The 17765-nt window shown below is 40.1% G+C and overlaps 1 protein-coding gene across 1 annotated transcript in view; it reads right to left on the bottom strand.

Annotated features, from left to right (window-relative positions):
• cdh13 (cadherin 13, H-cadherin (heart)) overlaps nt 1-17765 on the bottom strand; it is a 318397-nt gene that overhangs the window by 22421 nt on the left and 278211 nt on the right. Inside the window, exons 13-14 of the mRNA XM_051381597.1 lie at nt 14542-14775; nt 10393-10614 (exon numbers count right to left, since the gene is read on the bottom strand). Of these exons, the coding sequence (XP_051237557.1) occupies nt 10393-10614; nt 14542-14775 (456 nt within the window). The remainder of the gene's footprint in view (nt 1-10392; nt 10615-14541; nt 14776-17765) is intronic.

Genomic DNA, 17765 nt, shown 5'->3' with positions numbered 1-17765 from the left:
ACTTAAATTTTTACTTCAGAATGAGTTCAGTTTATGGTACAGAGGACAGCTCTGAAGCAGAAAATATGGCCGTGTGTTCAACAAATTAGCCTGGACTGAACTGAGAGGAGAATCTGTTTCAATCCACAAAACATAATCTTTACGAGAGCCTATGAACTTTAAAGCATCACAGAACATATGTTAATTTGTACTGATGCTGTGTTTTCCCTGGTGATACAGAGGTTTGAATGGGCCGAGGGTGTTCGCCGGGAATGTGACAGTTTGTCTCTTCAATCTGGTAGAATTGCTTACAACGAGCTGGTTCGAAAATTTGATATAACAAACACAGACGCAGTCACATAAATACAGACGCCAGACACATGTATACACACACACACACACACACACACACCTGCAGTATGAAATGTGAGAGTTTATTGATTGCCTCTCTGCCAGTCATCTCCTCCAAGTCTGCTCCCTATTTCTGACATGTTTGGAGATGGCTGAGCATTCGACAGAAACCCTCCTCACTCTTGCTCGCCATTTGCTCATTCTCTCCCCTCTTTTTCTTTCACTCAATTCCCTGTTACCTTTTTTATTCGTTTTCTGATGACGGGATTGGATAGGTAAACTGTGCAATGGGACAGAGTTAAGCGGTCAAACTAAATTTTAAGATATTTAAATTGTTACACAGATTCAGGTTCAGTTGCTACGAAACGTTTTACGGCGAGTTCAGGAAAAGGTTACTTTGCTTCTACTAAATCAAAATTGCACTGTGGATATGAGCGCTTCACTACATTTACTACATACTTCACATGGGCACTCTGGAGATCAAATCCAGGCCATTCATACCGGCTCCTCTGTCGAACACAGAGCACAAATTCTCTACAGAATTATTTTTCGATTGAGCATTACCTTCCATGGACCAAAGTAACTGAAATTGCCAATTTTTGTAATAACAATAATTCATTTTTTATATTGTAGCTACCACTTCCACCAAGTGTGTCATTCAGTATGTTGTTTAAGCCATTAATTGATGTGTTTTGAATGGTTGTAAGCTAACACTGTACAGTGGGTTGCTCATGTTCTTCAGAGGCTCCAGGTAGCAGATTTAGTAAATGGTTGCAGAAGCTTTGTTAGCTCAAACTTCGCCCAACATTTGGTCTGTGGTGGCAGTGGCCAAATTTGAAATGGGTATGACTGGAAAGCTGATACGCATACTTCATGCCACCCCTGCATAAGTCAATGCCCCTCTTGTGTCACCCGAGTCAAAGCAGTTCTGACACGCACCTGCAAGTGATTGGCAGCTAAGGTTAAGATATTGTTGCCCCCCTAAAACTTTCATTTTTGGAAGTTAAGTTACAGCTTCATATTGATTACTTTTAATTGGACAGTGCTCCAAATGTTTGTTGGTGCAAACTGACTAAATAAATGACTGGTTAAAACTAGCATTTAAGAACTTAGACTGGTCTTTATTCATCCTACAAACTTAGTAATGGATTTATGAATAGCTGGTCGAGCACAATCCAGGATTGATACATTTTTCAATTCAAATTTCAATAAGCCTGTAGTTATTTAGGACTGTATATCGTTATCGCAATGTGCTATGGAATTGTACAAAATCTCCATGTCACTATGCATGTGTTAGATATCTACAAAGTTCAGCAGGTTTTAGAGGATGAAAGTTGCAAGACACATGTAACGTGCAATTTACAGTAAAGTGTGTGCTTCACTATCCGGTATACGCTTCTGATGACTGAACACTGTAAGTACAACTCCTCAGTTCACGGGTGGTTACTGAGAGGAACAGATCAGGTGTACCATAAGCATTCTGCCTTACTTAACAGGCTTACCTTTAAGCCTTGCCTTTTACTGCTAATCTAGCAAAATACATGCAGCAAAATGTGGTGTAAAACAACCAATTTGGAGGTGGCAATTTGTCATAGCTAGTGATTGTTTGTAAAGGGTTTGCTGTTGCATTATGCTTTCTGCATTTCTATTGTGAGCAGATGAGTGGGTTGCACTGTTGGTGGTCACAGCTCTTGTGTGCTTTGTTTAATAAGTTGGCAGTCAGTATCAGTCAGACGAACTCATCATGCGTTTTGACTGTTGACATGCCAATATGTCTTTTTTCCTGTCTTTATCCTCCCCCATCTCTGCCTCTCCTTTTCTCTTTCTCTGCATCTCCCTTTCTCTCAATGAGATAAGGGAGCGTTCTTGAAGAATGTGAACTATAATTTTCCCAGACACTCTGAAACGAATTGGACAGTACACTTCAAAAAAATTCTGAAGCGATCGAAACATGCCTGAATGGGTGAATATCTGATCGGGTGGGGGGCATGGAACAGGTGCGGGTGGGGCCGATTGATTTTTCTTTCTCTATTGTTTTTCTTCCAATGCCCCCCTTTCATTTCGCTCAGGCCTAAGTGTTCCCCCGAAAAAAGGAAATAAAAGTCAAGAAACACTCGGAGGCACTCGAGCCTCAGATATTGGTTTTTGCAAATCTAATGAGACTCTGGCAGCCCTGTTTCACCTCACATGAAGAACTGGATATAAAAGAGGCAATTCTCCCCCTCTGGCTAAAAAGTCAAGGCCCTGACATGAAAATACATCGCCGAATCAATTCACCTCAGGTCCAGTGCAGACACAGTCTATGAACTTATAGGTCAGGAACAGATGAAAGAGAGAACGAGGTAGGAGGAAGAGGAAGCAAGAAAGAGAGGGATGAAAAGAATATAATCACCATACCTGGATAGGTTGGGTTATGAATGAGTCACTTTATGTTACAGCTAGTGAAATTAGCTACAGTACCACGCTGCGCTCCTCTCGAGACTCACAGAGGGAAGTTCTTATAATGATTTCGGTGACATTACAATTTTTCTTGATGTATGTTTGTTGCTGTGGTTGTTGATCTATATAAAACTCTCAAACATGGACAAAAACACATATATACATATGAATATATGGTACAAGTATAACATTTATTACACCATAATGCTCTCACATCTTTCTACTGCTTGGAAAAGGTCCCATATATATATATATATATATAGACACACATATATAGTATAAACAACCTCCTTTGTTGCTCTCCTGTTCCAACACCACTTAAAAAAAGGCTACCTGTGCCAGAAAATTAAGCATTTCCACACCAGACAGAGAGGAATAAAATTTGACTCAAACCTTTTTGTATATATATGTATATGAATGACCAGCGATTCACTGATGTTGACTTATCTTACCGTCTCCACTTACTGTAAGTCGCTCTGGGTGAAAGTGGCAGCTTAATGCGTAAAATGTAAATTTAACAAGCTGCGGGAGGCGAGGAAGAATCAAACGGGACACTGGAGGGAACAGTAACCATTTTTCAGCCTTTCTAATTGCTGAGAGGAGAGGAGTGTGACACTTGATTAGCCCAGGTATGTCACGGCTGCTAGACAAAAACAGTGGCATTGCAGCATGAAGAGAAAACATTACAGAGGAAGACAGAAAATCCGTCAAGGTAAGACTGGCTATAATGAAAGTTAATAAGCCCACCAACCAAAAATGTAATGATGAATGAGTTGACTATACAAAAAATATTTTTTCAAATGAATTTGTAAGAGAATAGGTGACTTAAAATTGGATCATACACTACATTGTTACGTCTTTTGATAGGTACTGACCACTGCAGACCAGGAACAACCCACAAGAGCTGCGGTGTTGGAGATGATCTGACCCAGTCGTCTAGCCATCACAATTTGGCCCTTGTCAGAGTGGCTCAAATCCTCACGCTGCCCATTTTTCCTGCTTCTAACACATCAACTATGAGGACAAAATGTTTACTTGCTGTCTAATATATCCCACCCGCTGACATAACAAGATAATCATTGTTATTCACTTCACCTGTCAGTGCTCATAATGTTATGGCTGACCGGTTTATATAATCAGAAAAGTATTTTGAAACAACGCCAACGGCAAGCAGGACGGGATTCTAATCTTAACATTTATTGTCATTGCATTGTTGGAATGTGCAGAACTGGACGACAAACATTAGTAGAGTTTAATTATTATTAACTTTTTTAGTAGACATTTTGATGTGATGATCCAAACTGCACATTTATGATGGCATTAATGATGTCAGCATGTGTGTAGTTAGTTAGTTTGTTACACTTGTATTTGACAAGTCTAAATATCAGCTGTGAGAAATGTCTTTATTCAAAGGCTCCAAGGGCTGGTATTTATTCAGAACTGAGCCAGACTGCATACAGAAAGCAGATACTTGGTACTGTTGTTCGCATATATCACCTCATTGGAAAAACACTGCTTATACATCTTTTTTAGACTTTCATTTCTCTCAGGCTCAAAAGTCCCTGAATATCCCTGTTTCACAGATGTACCAGCAAATGTACCAACAAATCATTCATAAAACATGAGTGAAACATTAGTGCAGTCTGGTGCAACATCTATAAACACACACACACAAGTTATAAACAATTTATAATGCCTCTAAACATCACTTGATAATGATCAACAAATATGTCATATATCTTCAGAGCAAGTATGATGACTTTTTTGGGTTCTTAAAGAGGTCAAATGTACATATTAACATGAGGTAATGTTCACTATATATGCTAGCAATGGAACCCTACATTCATGAATCAGATCAAAAGCCTTACTCTGTGTTTACTAGTGGAATAAGTAACTTGGTTATAGTCTTTTGTCTTGAGAAACAACAATGTTCATATCTCAGTTCAAAGATCAAAAACCCTTCACAGCTTGATCGGAAGGCAGAATCAACCCTCGCACCATATACATCACTCTGGCACGACGTCTCTTCAAAGGAAGCTGTGAAAAAGCCACATTTTTACAAGAGTAAATAAGCCCCTAAACATCCTGTCTCTATAGCTGGGAGGGGATTAGTGTAGAGCTGAAGAAGGAAGAGGAAAAGTGGCTGTCAGAGCGAAGCGAGGGATCAGAGAGGAGGAATAGTGTGGACTAAAACCCCGGGAGGATGGAGGTAAATTAGTGGCATCTGGGCTGGGAGTTGTTTGTTGTGTTTAATGGTAAATGCTTTGTTTTTACTCCGCCCTCTCACTTTCTCCCTCTCCCCCTTTACTCTTTGACTTACATTATTACTGTTGCTGAAATTGCAGAGAAACACACAGAGAAGCAGCCCTCTGCAGTGCATTACAACTGCAGACAAATCTGCAGCTGAAGCCTGTAATCCTGCATGGAAAAGATTTTAGTATGCAGTTAGAGCTTGTAGACCTTCCTTAACTGAGCACATACGGAGTGAATTGGTGCAGTGTAGGGTGAAATGGGTGTGCATGTGTGTGTGCGTGTGTGTGTATATATGTGAGAGAAGAAGTAGGAATATGGGTAAGAGCCTCAGCATCCGCTCCCCCAGAGATTTTAACTTTATCGCCTTATTTCACATCCCTCATAAGCCAAATTCACACACAGGGCAAAAACATATTAATCTCCAGGGCCCACATCACCTCTACATGTAAAATGCACATTATTTACATACTGTCCAACCTTGCCAACTTATGACCTCCAGGCGCCCATCATCCACTTCGAGAATTTCATTTTGAGCAACAGTAAGGCTGCTGCAAAGAGATAGTGCATGTACTGCACAGCACATCAGTACACTTGTGCACTGATAGGGGGCAGTGTGGTCATCTGTGTTGGTGTGCCACCTGTGAGCAGTAAAACCAGCTTAAGCAGAGCATTCCTGCTTGTAATCACTTCTAAAATTAGGATTCATTCTTATGAGTGGCCGTCCTTTTTGTGTGCACCAGCAGCCTATGGGAGCACGTATTGACTGCACTTAGTTTGCCCAATTAGGAAGTCTTATCTCAGGTGAACAATGGATGCTTTCACATGGACATTTAACACCGCGGATCTAAGTGTGTATGTGTGTTGGTCTTTATATATCGCTAGCATTTCCCTCTACAGGACTGCAGGATAATACCATAATTGTTCCCTACTTTATGCTAATCTGTGTGTGTATGTGTGTATTGGATGTGTGTGAGAGTCTATGGCACATTGATCACAAAAGAAAGGCTTACAATGGAGGGGAGTGAAAGTAGGCCCATGCAAAGCCCTGGGATTTAGCTGCCAATCCAGCAACAGCAACAAAGGTCTCATAAGCATTAGAAGACACAGTATATGTAGGCATACTGCACACACAGGCACTCGCTTGCCCTCCCTCTGTGTCCTGCAGGTTTACATACATTATTTAAGGGTCTGAAAAGCAACCCCAGTGGAGTGTTATATGGCTGAGAGCTAGGACAGAAAGCCAGGCTCTACTTTTGGCAGTGTTGCTACGCTGAACGCTGCTGAAGGAATCTTGGAGGTTTCAGGTACAGATGGAAGGGTGAGATCGGTCCCAGGCCGCTGACAGCAGCAGTGCAGTTCTCCACCATGTTAACAAGCAAGCTTCACAACCCACACATCATTTCAATTCCTTTGGATTCCAGTAGATCCACACAACAAGAGACAATCTGTCAGTGGGCGAGAGATCATCTTTCCCTTCAACCAAAATCAGCTTGATTCGTCAATTCTCTTGATTCAAGTGTCATTTTATGGAGACTAAGAGATTAATCTTCCTCTTTTTGTCTTGTTTGTGTTTGTAGGAAATATAAGTGCAAATCACTGCATTTGTTTTTAAGGAAATGTGATTTTTCAGATGGGATATGGAACTGAGGCATTTTCTGTTTACAGTCATTTTCTCTCTCTTCTCTCGAACACTCAGATACACAGAAATACATCACCCACAGTCCACACACACACATACACACAAAATCCTTACTGCTACTGACAGAGGGCTAGAGTTCTTGTCTTGTGTTACATAACTATATGTTTCAGACACAAAACACACAACAACCCTGTCTCATATAAAATATATTCATACTGTGTACTTAATTTAACTTTGATGAATTCACTGGAAATCTCTCGCTTTTACCATCCAGGAAGTGTGGCATCCTTATTCTGGAGAGCAATCACATGGACTTGAAGACGGGGGTTCACATCCTGCATGTTAAGTTCAGGTTTCTTCTCCTGGTTTGAGTTTACTTGGTACCATTGCCACATGTGATACCTTTTCCCTGTAGATGAGGCATTCTAGCGTGTGACAGTTTGCGTCTATCCACAGAAAGCCATATGCTAAGAAGCCTGCACATTATAATCTGATTTCAGATCTCTTGGGGTTCGGTTCTATGGCTCGGTCATCTCAGATGAGGTGTAACAGCATTTGTTCGAGCTCCATTTACAATGACAAATCTTTCCACACTGTTTACTGTTTACTTTAAACTGCTGTGCACCTGGAATTTGCAGAGAAGTGTGTTGTGCTACTATGACAACCAGAAACTGTGATCTCTCACATCATAAAGCTGCATATTAACATTGTTTGTAATAGGTAATTTATGTGTTTATTGCTTATTTTTTCCAGTTTAATATGTTGAAAATGTAATATACAGTAAAGATGTAATCAATGTCAATGAGTCTTTTGTTTATTTTATGCGGTGAAATCTTATTGAAAATGTACTACCTCCAGAGATGTATTCTAGCCACATACTGAAAAGACACATATATAATCTTTATCCTTCCCAAAGTGTAACTATGTCAATAAACAGTCTGTGGAAATAGCCTCTCACTGTCTGTTTGTCTTAACACATCCATGGTCTGTCTCCTCTGTCCTTGTGATAACAGCGGCTACAGTTACACTAACATCACACTAAATGCAACAAGACAAAACAGCTCCAGCCATTTCTATACATACAATCTCATGCACCGAGCTGCTGTTTATCTGATTACAGATCAGTTCAACCACTGAATGATCTGTATGAGCTCATGGGAGACTAAGACACTTGAAATCACAAGTGTAGATATAGCTTAAGGCACCCCAAGGGAACCACTGGTTTGAGCTACTAGAATGTCTGGTTAAGGTTAGAGAAGCACCCCAGTTTTGGTTATGGTTATGTTTAGCATAACCTTGAAAACAGTTGCAAGAAGCTGTCAGGAAGAATTAGTTGCTCTTAGAAAAATGATTTGTTTTTGCTAATTATTTGTTGTAATTTTGTTTTTGGTAGACATGGTTGGGGCATAAATAGAGGGGCAGGATAGATAGGAGAGATACAGATGCAATGAGCCAGAGAAATGAAGGAAACTGTTACTGCAGCGTGGCCATGCATACGCCTGTAGCCCGGTGGGCAAAAACAGAACAAAGCAGAAGAGTTTAATCTTCACACCTTTATTCTTGTCTCCTTTCCCTATCCTTCCCCTCTGGCTCTTTCCATTTTTCTTCCCCTCATCTCCCTCCTGCAGGGTCAGAGTTCAGCTTGGAGATAAGGGAATTGAAACAGGATCCTCTCTGCCTCTCTGTCAGACTATCTGACTATACACTGCAGTGATCAGTCCCCTCTATCTGTCCCCCAGCACAGGTCTCTGTGATGAGCTCGAGCAGGAGTCATCTCTCTGGGCGCCAGTGTGTTTGTGTGTGTGTGTGTGTGTGTGTGTGTGTGTGTGTGTGTGTGTAGAGAGAGAGAGATGTTCTGCATCTGAATTGGTGGAACCTGTGTTGCTCAGCTGTAATATTCCCAATACAAACACACATGCACACACTGTTCTTGTTTCCTCTCTCTCTCTGTAATCTCCATCCTCCAGCTCCAGGGTAACGCCACTCACTGTTACGCCTGTTTTGACTACGCAAACATGCCTCGGTCCAAATGAATGGACATGTACGTGCGCACAGGACCAGACAGCCCAAGAATCTGTCATCTGGAGGCGCTATTTGGTTAATGAATGCCACTGTCTGTCACTGCACGGTTTACAGTAGAGTAATGAATGCTACTGTCGTTCAGAGCAAAAGGACATCTGCAGAGAAGACTCTCCTAATGTCATCTTGGCATGTCAACCAATTATGCTTTCTAGTTCAGACACTGCAGGCTGCTACCATGGCAACCGCTGGTAACAAAATATTTCCAAAAAGGAGAGCATGAAAAGCTAACTGACTGTTCCAGCTGGGACACTCTCAGGATCGCTGCCATGAAACTTTCCGAGGGGTGGCTGCTCGCCCGTGAATGCTGACACAGCATCAGCTTACGCTCATGATTAGTGTGTTGCTGTGAAACCGTGACTAATAGTCTATCATCGCGGGAGTGCTTTTGCTGTTGCTTGCTACGCGTTGTCAGTTTATTTTAATACTTGGTGTCCTGCGAATCAGGAGTTTTTAACAGAAGTTGCAGGTAAAGTGCTCTTACTGCATCATGAGAGAACAAGATGAGTTCTTCACGTTTCAAACAAGGCCTTCCCATACACAACACAGTCATCTGCTATGAATGAGTGCTTGGAGAAAAGATATGCAGCAATAGACAGATTGATCCATACCCAGAGGAAGATCGATGGGTCATGCTAGATGCTGTGATTCACAGATACTGAGAGAAAATGAGAAGATGAGATGCAGAGGTTCTGCCTGTAAGCAAAGGATTATGGGGAGAGTGCGGATGATTGCTAAATAGAGAGAACGCAGAAGAGCAGGAGAAGCTGTGCAGGGGAGGGGAGGAAAAACAAGACAGAATACGCAAGTGGGAGTGATCAACGGGACATGTGAGAGAAGGAGAAAAATATGTTATGATCAATAGATATTAAAAAAAGGAGAGAGCTGGGAAGAGGAAAGCAGACATTTTTCTGATCATCTTCAATGAAACATTTTGCAGTCAAACACAAGTCAGCCAGAGAAAAAAGAGCTGATATAATTACTACCAAACCATTTTTAGGCCCAAAATTGCATTCCTTTTTTGTCTTCTCCTCTTTCCCCACTCTCCCTACCATCCCTCCCGCTATACCCCGCCTTCGGCGTACAGCGAGCCCAACTATAAACTACAGAGAACAAGCCCAGACAGGAGAACAGGATCTGGGGGCCTTAAAGTTGCAAATGATTTTTCTTCGCACCAAAGTAACTGTTGGACGTCCCCCATTACGTTTGTGTTGTCAATGGAGCAGGCTGAATTATTCATGCTATCGCTAATGGCTTAAATGAGATATTCAGAGTAAATTCAAGTTTGACTTCCCAGAGAGTGCCCTAGGCAGGGTGGCAAAAAATCTCAATGTGAAATACACAAGACATAGTTTTGGAAAATGGATGCAAGAAAAAAACAATTGCATGAATGCAAGCGATGCAAACATGTGTATCAGTACATGTCACACCCACACACACACACACACACACAGACATTCACAAACACTTGTATAACCGTAGTACAATATATTGTTTACCTTCTAAACAAAGTATTGATTTCTCACCAAATGATAAATTGGAAGCAAAATACCATATTACTTTGGCATTAATCCACATTTAAACGAGGATACAAGCAAATAAAACATCACCTCAAGTTCTCATTGTTTCCGTGTTGTGGTTTTGATACTTACAGAGTAGGGCGAGCAGGAGTGTCGCGAGCAGCACGAGAAGGCTGGCGCGGTGGGAGTGCGCAGAGCTGCAGTCCATCTTCTTGTTCTTCTTACAGATGCACACTTGAACTTTGACCTCTGTGCTGTTGGACAAAGGCGGCACCCCTGAGTCAGTGATGAGCAACGGGAGCTGGTAGTTGGCTTTCTTCAGACTGTGCAAAAGCATGATTTGGGAGTGTGTGGCTGTGGGGGACACACAGAGGAAGAGGGAGGTTTAATAAAGAGGGCACACAATAATCCTCTGCCCTGCATTGTGTTGTCCGTCTATTCTGCATTCACTGCTGCTCAATTTGCAAAGCAGAACTAAATGATTGTATTATAACGCAAAACTTATATGCCTCAAGTAACTGTTTGCAAAGCCATCCCTGACAACTGAAGCGACAAAAATTGGCACCACATAAGTTGCATAAGATTGTTACATTTTGTTGCATCACACTTTAAAATTCCTTAAGAGACACGAGAGAAAGTGCTGGAGCCAGTTCACGTCATGCTGGCACAATATGCAAAGCTGCACATTTTACTTGTCTGCCACGGCTGTTAACTCCAGGTAAGGTGACTTTTAGTTTTGTCTTTAATTCGAAAATTTACATTGTCAAACTGCATGCTCGAAACAATGTTGCAAGGCAACAGTAAGCAACAGTAAACATTTCAGAAATGCAAAGGCCCTTCTTTGTACGAGTCACCCCCACCTCTCTGGCTCATCAGTGTATTTTGATGCAGAGTGCAGTATGGAAAGTTTCTACAAAGCCAGATCAACGTGTGACAAATGAACAAACAGCTGTCAGTACCATCAGTACAATCAGACAGAATCTTCTATGGGTAGTTGGTTTTATACAAACATTCTGTACTCTGGAATTGAGTTATCATGTTACACACGCACTTTTAAACCCAGAGTGATAACACATATGGATGGGTGTCAAATTAATGGAAAACGCAACATGAAGTGTCTTAATCAGGTGTTATTCCACCACAAGCCCTCAGAACAGCTTCAGCGCTCCTTTGCATAGATTACTGAAGTCTCTGGAAATCTACTGGAGGAATGAACATTATTTAGTCTCATACTGTAGGTCAATTGGGATGAGACTGCCGTTTGTTTCACATCATGTTTCTTTACTCCTTTATTCACATTTATCTTTTGAAGGAACAGTTTGGCATTTTGAGTTCAATGAGAAGATTGATACCAATCTCATATCTGTCCATTAAATATACAGCTACAGCCAGGAGCCAGTCGTTTTTACTCTTCGTTTTTTGTACATTCTGTCTCGTTTGTATTAAACAATCATTAAATAGGGAGCTTTAGAGATTTTGTTACTGACCGCTACAGGCTAGGTGTTTGCACATTTCCTGTATTCATGCTAATTTAAGCTCACCAGCTGCTGGTGGTACCTTCATATTTATCCTACAGAGAGTGTTATCAGTTTTCTCATCTAAACTCTTGGCAACAAAGTGAGTAAGCATAGTTCCCAAAATGTCAAACTATATCTTTAATCTTTCACCCATCTGTATGTTAAAACTGACTAGCTTTAATATTTTAACACAGCAGCCAGTGTGAACAGTCTAGATTCATTCACTGATTTGAGTTAAGATTTCATCTGAAAACAAAATTGAATAGCATGCACACATACATGTTCACAAACCAGTTCATGAACAATCTGTAGTAAGAGGGATTAAAACTAGTTGTATGTCAATACGCGCAAGTTATTTTTATAGAGCAATATACTGTCAAGGCATAACCACCCGCTCTCCTACCTCTGGTTCCACACACAGACACAAACACACACATGCACACGCAGCCGAGACGAGCACAGTGCCAGTCCATTTCACTGGGAGCTGGCTCTTTCTCTGCTGGCCCTATCTGTCTCTTCCAGCGGGGGTGATTGAGGAGTGTCTGTACCTCCCTCTCCCGCTGTCAGTCACAGCTAATACCTCTGGGCAGGTTTTAGCTCTGCTCTGTCACTCAAACACACACACAGACAGCACTGTCGGTCATGCAACCCTGAATCAATGTCTTGGTTGTCTGTCTATCCTCCTCCTCCCTTCCATCCTTGTATCATTTCACTCTTCATCTTTATCATGTGATCCGTACCAGCATCTGCAATTAATGGACCAGTATGTAGTGTGTAGGATTTAGTGGCATCTAGCTGTATAGTTGCCGATTGCTACCCTCGCTTATCCCTCCCCTTCCAAGAGTGAAGGAGAAAATAGTTTGGCTGTGAAATGTGTTCTGGGCCACTGTAGAAACATGGTAGTTCAACATGGCAGCCTCAATGGAAGGCAAAACCCGCTCATTTTAAGGTGACAAAAACATAACTAATTGATCTAATAATTAATACGGGGGTCACTACCTCCACCTTAATAAGTTACATTCTATTGGTTTAAATCAAAATGCTCTACTCTGGTTTAATGCCTGCCTTCATAATATACATCATTATGTTGTCTTTCAAAGTTCAACTATTTAATTGTTGACAAGGGTGTTCCACAAGGTGTCACCTTGGGACCACTTCTTTTTCCCATTTTCATCAATGATCTATCTAAAAAGCGTTTAAATTGAGCTGTTCATCTTTATGCTGATGACACTGTTATTTACTATTCTAACGCTGATATATTTCAAAACCATAATTCTCGACAGTTTGATTTTAGCTTGATCCAAAACTGGGTTCATAATAACAAACTTGTATTGAATAAGAAGTAGCTTGTTGTTTGGTATGCAACATAGTCATTCAAATTCCAGAAATTTCAATATTATTTTTGATGACGGGTCACCCCTTGTTAAAATTGATTCACTTACATATTTTGGACTTTGGATTGTCCCTGAACTCCTCTTTAAGCCATACATTGATTTTATTATAAAAAGAAAATATGGTTGCATGGGTTCAATATCTGTCTACTAACTGCTTTGCATTTCAGGTCATTAAAAGAATCATTTCTCAGTTGATACTACTTATTGCTACCTATTTTGTCTATCAAAACACTACAGATACCTATCTCAAGCCACTTAATACTATATATATCTCTTTATATAGATTTATTTTGGGGTATTTATATAGAACACACCAATGTTCAATGTGTGAATCACTGGACTGATTTGAGGCCAAATCTAGAAGGCAATTTCACTGTGTTCAATGCGTTTATTTTAAATGCCCCCCCTATCTGAAACAGTTGTTAATCCCATGTAGAGCTTCATATCCAATTAGACACATGCAATAACTTTTTTCTTTGTTCCCAGAAATTTCAAATAAATTGGATGCAGGTCATTTCAATTTAAAGCTCCATCTGACTGGAATAATCGTATACTTTTTTTTAGATCCATTAACTCGTTCCGTTGTTTAAGGACGTCTTTATTTTCTCATCTGAAAACAAGGTGTTGTTTATGTTTTTAATTTTTCTTTACTTAATAAGCTTCAGTCCTTTTGATTTATTATCCAGGTCACTGTTTATAATTTTTTTTTCTGTTTATCAACTGAGAGCAGGGAGAGTGGGTGGGAAAGGATGAGCGAGCTGTCTGTATCTGTGTATTTGAAGTGAATGACTGTTATGTAATGCTGTTCTTTGTTCATATGTGTTTTGTTTAATATTTATGTCTTTAGGACCACATCGAAAAATGAGATGCTGCATCTCCTTATTTTCAGGTGATTATACACTAATGAATAATAGACCAATAGATCCACCTAAATGTTACACACTCAACCTTGAAGACTTCTCTGCTTTGTATTCAGCATGGACTCAGCATGTTAACAATGTGTGAAAGGATAAAAAAATGACACTGACTTGACCCTTGAATCTTTTGCAACTTTCTCTAACTCTTCTTTTTATTTTAAGTCCTACATTCCCCAGGGTGCCTTTTGACGAACCCGTGAAAATGGGCTCAAAGCTCTTGATGAAAAGAAAAATAGTGAGGGCAAAGTAATAGGAAAGAAAAAGTGACTCACAGTTTTGTCATGTGGTCTATGAAAGTTGTTGGTGAACAAATGGGCCTTTTTTCCTTTTGTATGAAAGATTTGATTTCTGAATCTGAAACATTCAACGTTATTAAACTCCATTATTATGTCTAAACTGTTCAATTCAGTTCAAGAGCAAGAAAAAAATCTAATTTCAAAATAAAATACTCACAGTTGACTCTGGTAACCTGCCATGTTTTATCAAGGCCTGGCTGTTTTCCCAGTTCTATCTTAAATGGTGCAGAGTTGGGTGGCAGGTCCTTGTCCCGTCCCCCAACTATAGCCACATTCATGTCATGGGCGTCTTCGCACACTTGTGCTACTGATGGTACCACATAGGGGGCATTGTCATTGTAGTCTTCCAGGTAAATGACCAGTGTGCCGGTACCTGTGGCTAGTGGGTTGCCTGCAAACACACAAAATACACACACATTAGGAGAGGGAGAAAGAGGTGTTCATTGATTCATTCTGCAAAATGTAGCGCTACTGTTGGCCTGGACACTCATCATTGTGAGGAGAATATGAACACTAATGATCCAGGGAGATGTAAAAAAGCAACAATGCAATGTGGCAGCAGTAAAACATGGTATATTTATGATCATTCTGAAGTCAGTTTTGCTTTAAATGTTTTTCATTCTGCAATACCAAAATGGTTTCAGCTGAAATCCAGGAACAAAGCAAGACCTGATGCTTTTTAAAAACCTAAATGCCAATAAACGTATCCTGCTCTTTTCTAGTCAGCTGACCTGATTCAACCCAAACAAAACAAAACCGTGTGTCATTTTAATGTCGGAGGAGCATGAATCACAGAGGCTCATGTTTTGCAAAAGAGCATTCTGACTTGGCACACGACCGGCTTCTGTGTTTGTATGAGATTACACCTTATTGAAGGATGCAGGGTTAAAAAGCAGCGTGGCTCTTCTCTATTACTGCTCTCTGTTTCACTGCGATTAGAGGTTATTAAAAAATCCACACGGCATTCACAACAGCTCCAGAGGTCAGTCAGCAATTAACACCTTAAGACAAGATCTGTAATTGGAAAATAGGTCTCCTCCACCTCTTCGAGGTAAAAAAAAATATTTGCAGACAATTTAGGGCAGAGTCGGGGGGAAAAAACAAGTCAAGATATAATATGTGCTATAAATGTCAAGTGATGGTGGAATTAACTTCAGGGTTTTTACGGTGCCGTTGAAGAAAGCTGCACACACTGAGCAGAAAACATTCGAGCCATAAAATGCTGATTAGGTGAAAGTTAACTTTTTTGGACAAACATAAAATAAACACAAACTAATGAGGCAAAAAGACTACAATGTTTTTAAGTTCAAATATGACACAACTTATTTATTTCTTGGTTTATTTAGCAGGGACAGTGCAAATTGATAAACGATTGCTGTAAATGTGCCAAAGTTAGCCAAGAGGCTATTTTATTGCTGATATAAATCTTTTCCAGTTTCATAACAGGAAGGTTTGCTAAGACAGACTAAGAGCATAAATAAATAGGAGAAGTTCAACAAAAAAGACATAGAGAAATATGTACATTTACACATTTATATAAACAAACCAAAAACAATAACATTTGAGTAGAGAGTAGTAGATATGTCTGCCGAATATGAATAAATAAGGTTTTGTAATCCGTCACTGAATGTATGCGGTTTACAATGATGTGCCACTCAAAATTCTTAAGACATTTTGAAACAGTGGTTTGACCAGCTATGGCTAGCTAGCTAATTAAGCTAAAGTTAACTCCATGCATTGGTTTTAAAATGCTGTCTCCGGTTGACTTTTGCAAAAAGGCTATAACATTTACGCTGCGTTGCTACATACATGATATGATGAAAGGGTTTAGTCCAAAACTGCATATCTCAGGCAGAGATATCTCATGGAAGACATGGAAAGTATTGTTCTTGTTCTGCAGCGTAGAGCTAGTCAGTCAAGAATGAGGAAAATGTCTGATACATTCTAACACAACCTTCTTGGCTGCTTAGTTTACATGTTCACATTTTCAAACTATATGTTCTCCCAAACAAAAAAGGCTTTTGCGAAGAGAACTAACTACGATGTTTGACAAACGTAATGCTATCTTGAGTTACATTGGTGGGGGTTGCTGGAGTATAAACTTACATATAGTTATGACGCTTTTCAGATGTAGTAACACTTGGTTTCTTTTTGAGCTTATTAGCTGGACATGTTAACAATTGCAGCTTATGTTAGAGCAGATAAACATACTGCCCATTACTTACAGTTTTGCTGTTGTGCTTTTGGAAAAGCTAAAAACAGACCATCCTCCAGACTCTTTATCAAAATGTTTTTCATTTGAATGCCCTATACACATAGTGTAAACATGCACTGGAAAAGCCTCTCTCTGTACATATTCAGGAAACTGCTTACTATGAAAAATACCCCCGGCTTCATAATAGAAATGTCAAATATACCTGAAAGTAATTCAGATGGAAAATTTCCATTTCCATCCATTTCTCCATGCTAAGGCTTTTTATTTGCGCACAACCTCTCAAACAGGAACAACATAAAGTGTTGCCCGGGCTGTTAAATCTCCCTGGCAGGGCGATGGAGGCAAGTATCCAGTGCTAAATATTTACTATTTGTGTAACTGCATGAACGTACTGTATGTCAAGTGTAGTGGAAACCTTAAAGGCATGTGTAGGTGCTGATTCTTTGGGATAATGGCAGTAATCCAACTTCATCTATACAGACACCTACCCACACACACAAGTGGCTACTCTTCCTCCCCTTCATTCCCACCAACCCACATGCACTGGGTCAATTACAAAGCTGAAATACGCTCACTGTACCAGAGCAAAAGCAGTAGAGATAACAGTAAGTAAATACACTTCCTTTAGATTATTTAACTCCCTCTAAACATCATTTGGATTCGCAACACAAGATTTTAAGCACAGAAAACACAAGAGAGATGAGTGATGGATGACAGAGGCAGACTGTCCTATATTCACCTGCAAAGCATTTTCTGCTTCATAACAGTCTGCAGAAAAATCATATATACAACTTGTGAGTGTTTAGCAGATAATCATTATGATCTGTTTGTTTGCTGTGCTTCAAACTTTAATTTCATTCTCAGCTGTAAAGCCACCAGTAGACTGTGATTGTGAGAGATAGGGAGAAATCAAATATAATGGTATTCAGTTTGGCATTTCTACTGTATCATACTCGTGAAATGACTGCTATCTCAGCACTCTTTGTTTTTTCTGTATGCAGTCAAGGAATGAAACAAAACAGCAAACAGCCCTTATATACTGTGGATAAGTGCGGCTGTGACAATATCAGCAGCCCATCAAGAGCAGAGAGGAATTACCTCGGCAAAAGCAGACAGAAAATGTGTTCAAAAGCAAATCAAAGACAGTAGCTCTTCAGGCGAGACCC

This window comes from Dicentrarchus labrax, unplaced genomic scaffold (genome assembly GCF_905237075.1).
Source record: "Dicentrarchus labrax unplaced genomic scaffold, dlabrax2021, whole genome shotgun sequence".
Taxonomy (NCBI): domain Eukaryota; kingdom Metazoa; phylum Chordata; class Actinopteri; family Moronidae; genus Dicentrarchus; species Dicentrarchus labrax.
The sequence above is the reverse complement of the archived record's forward strand: the minus strand, read 5'-3'. Positions and strand labels throughout refer to the sequence as shown.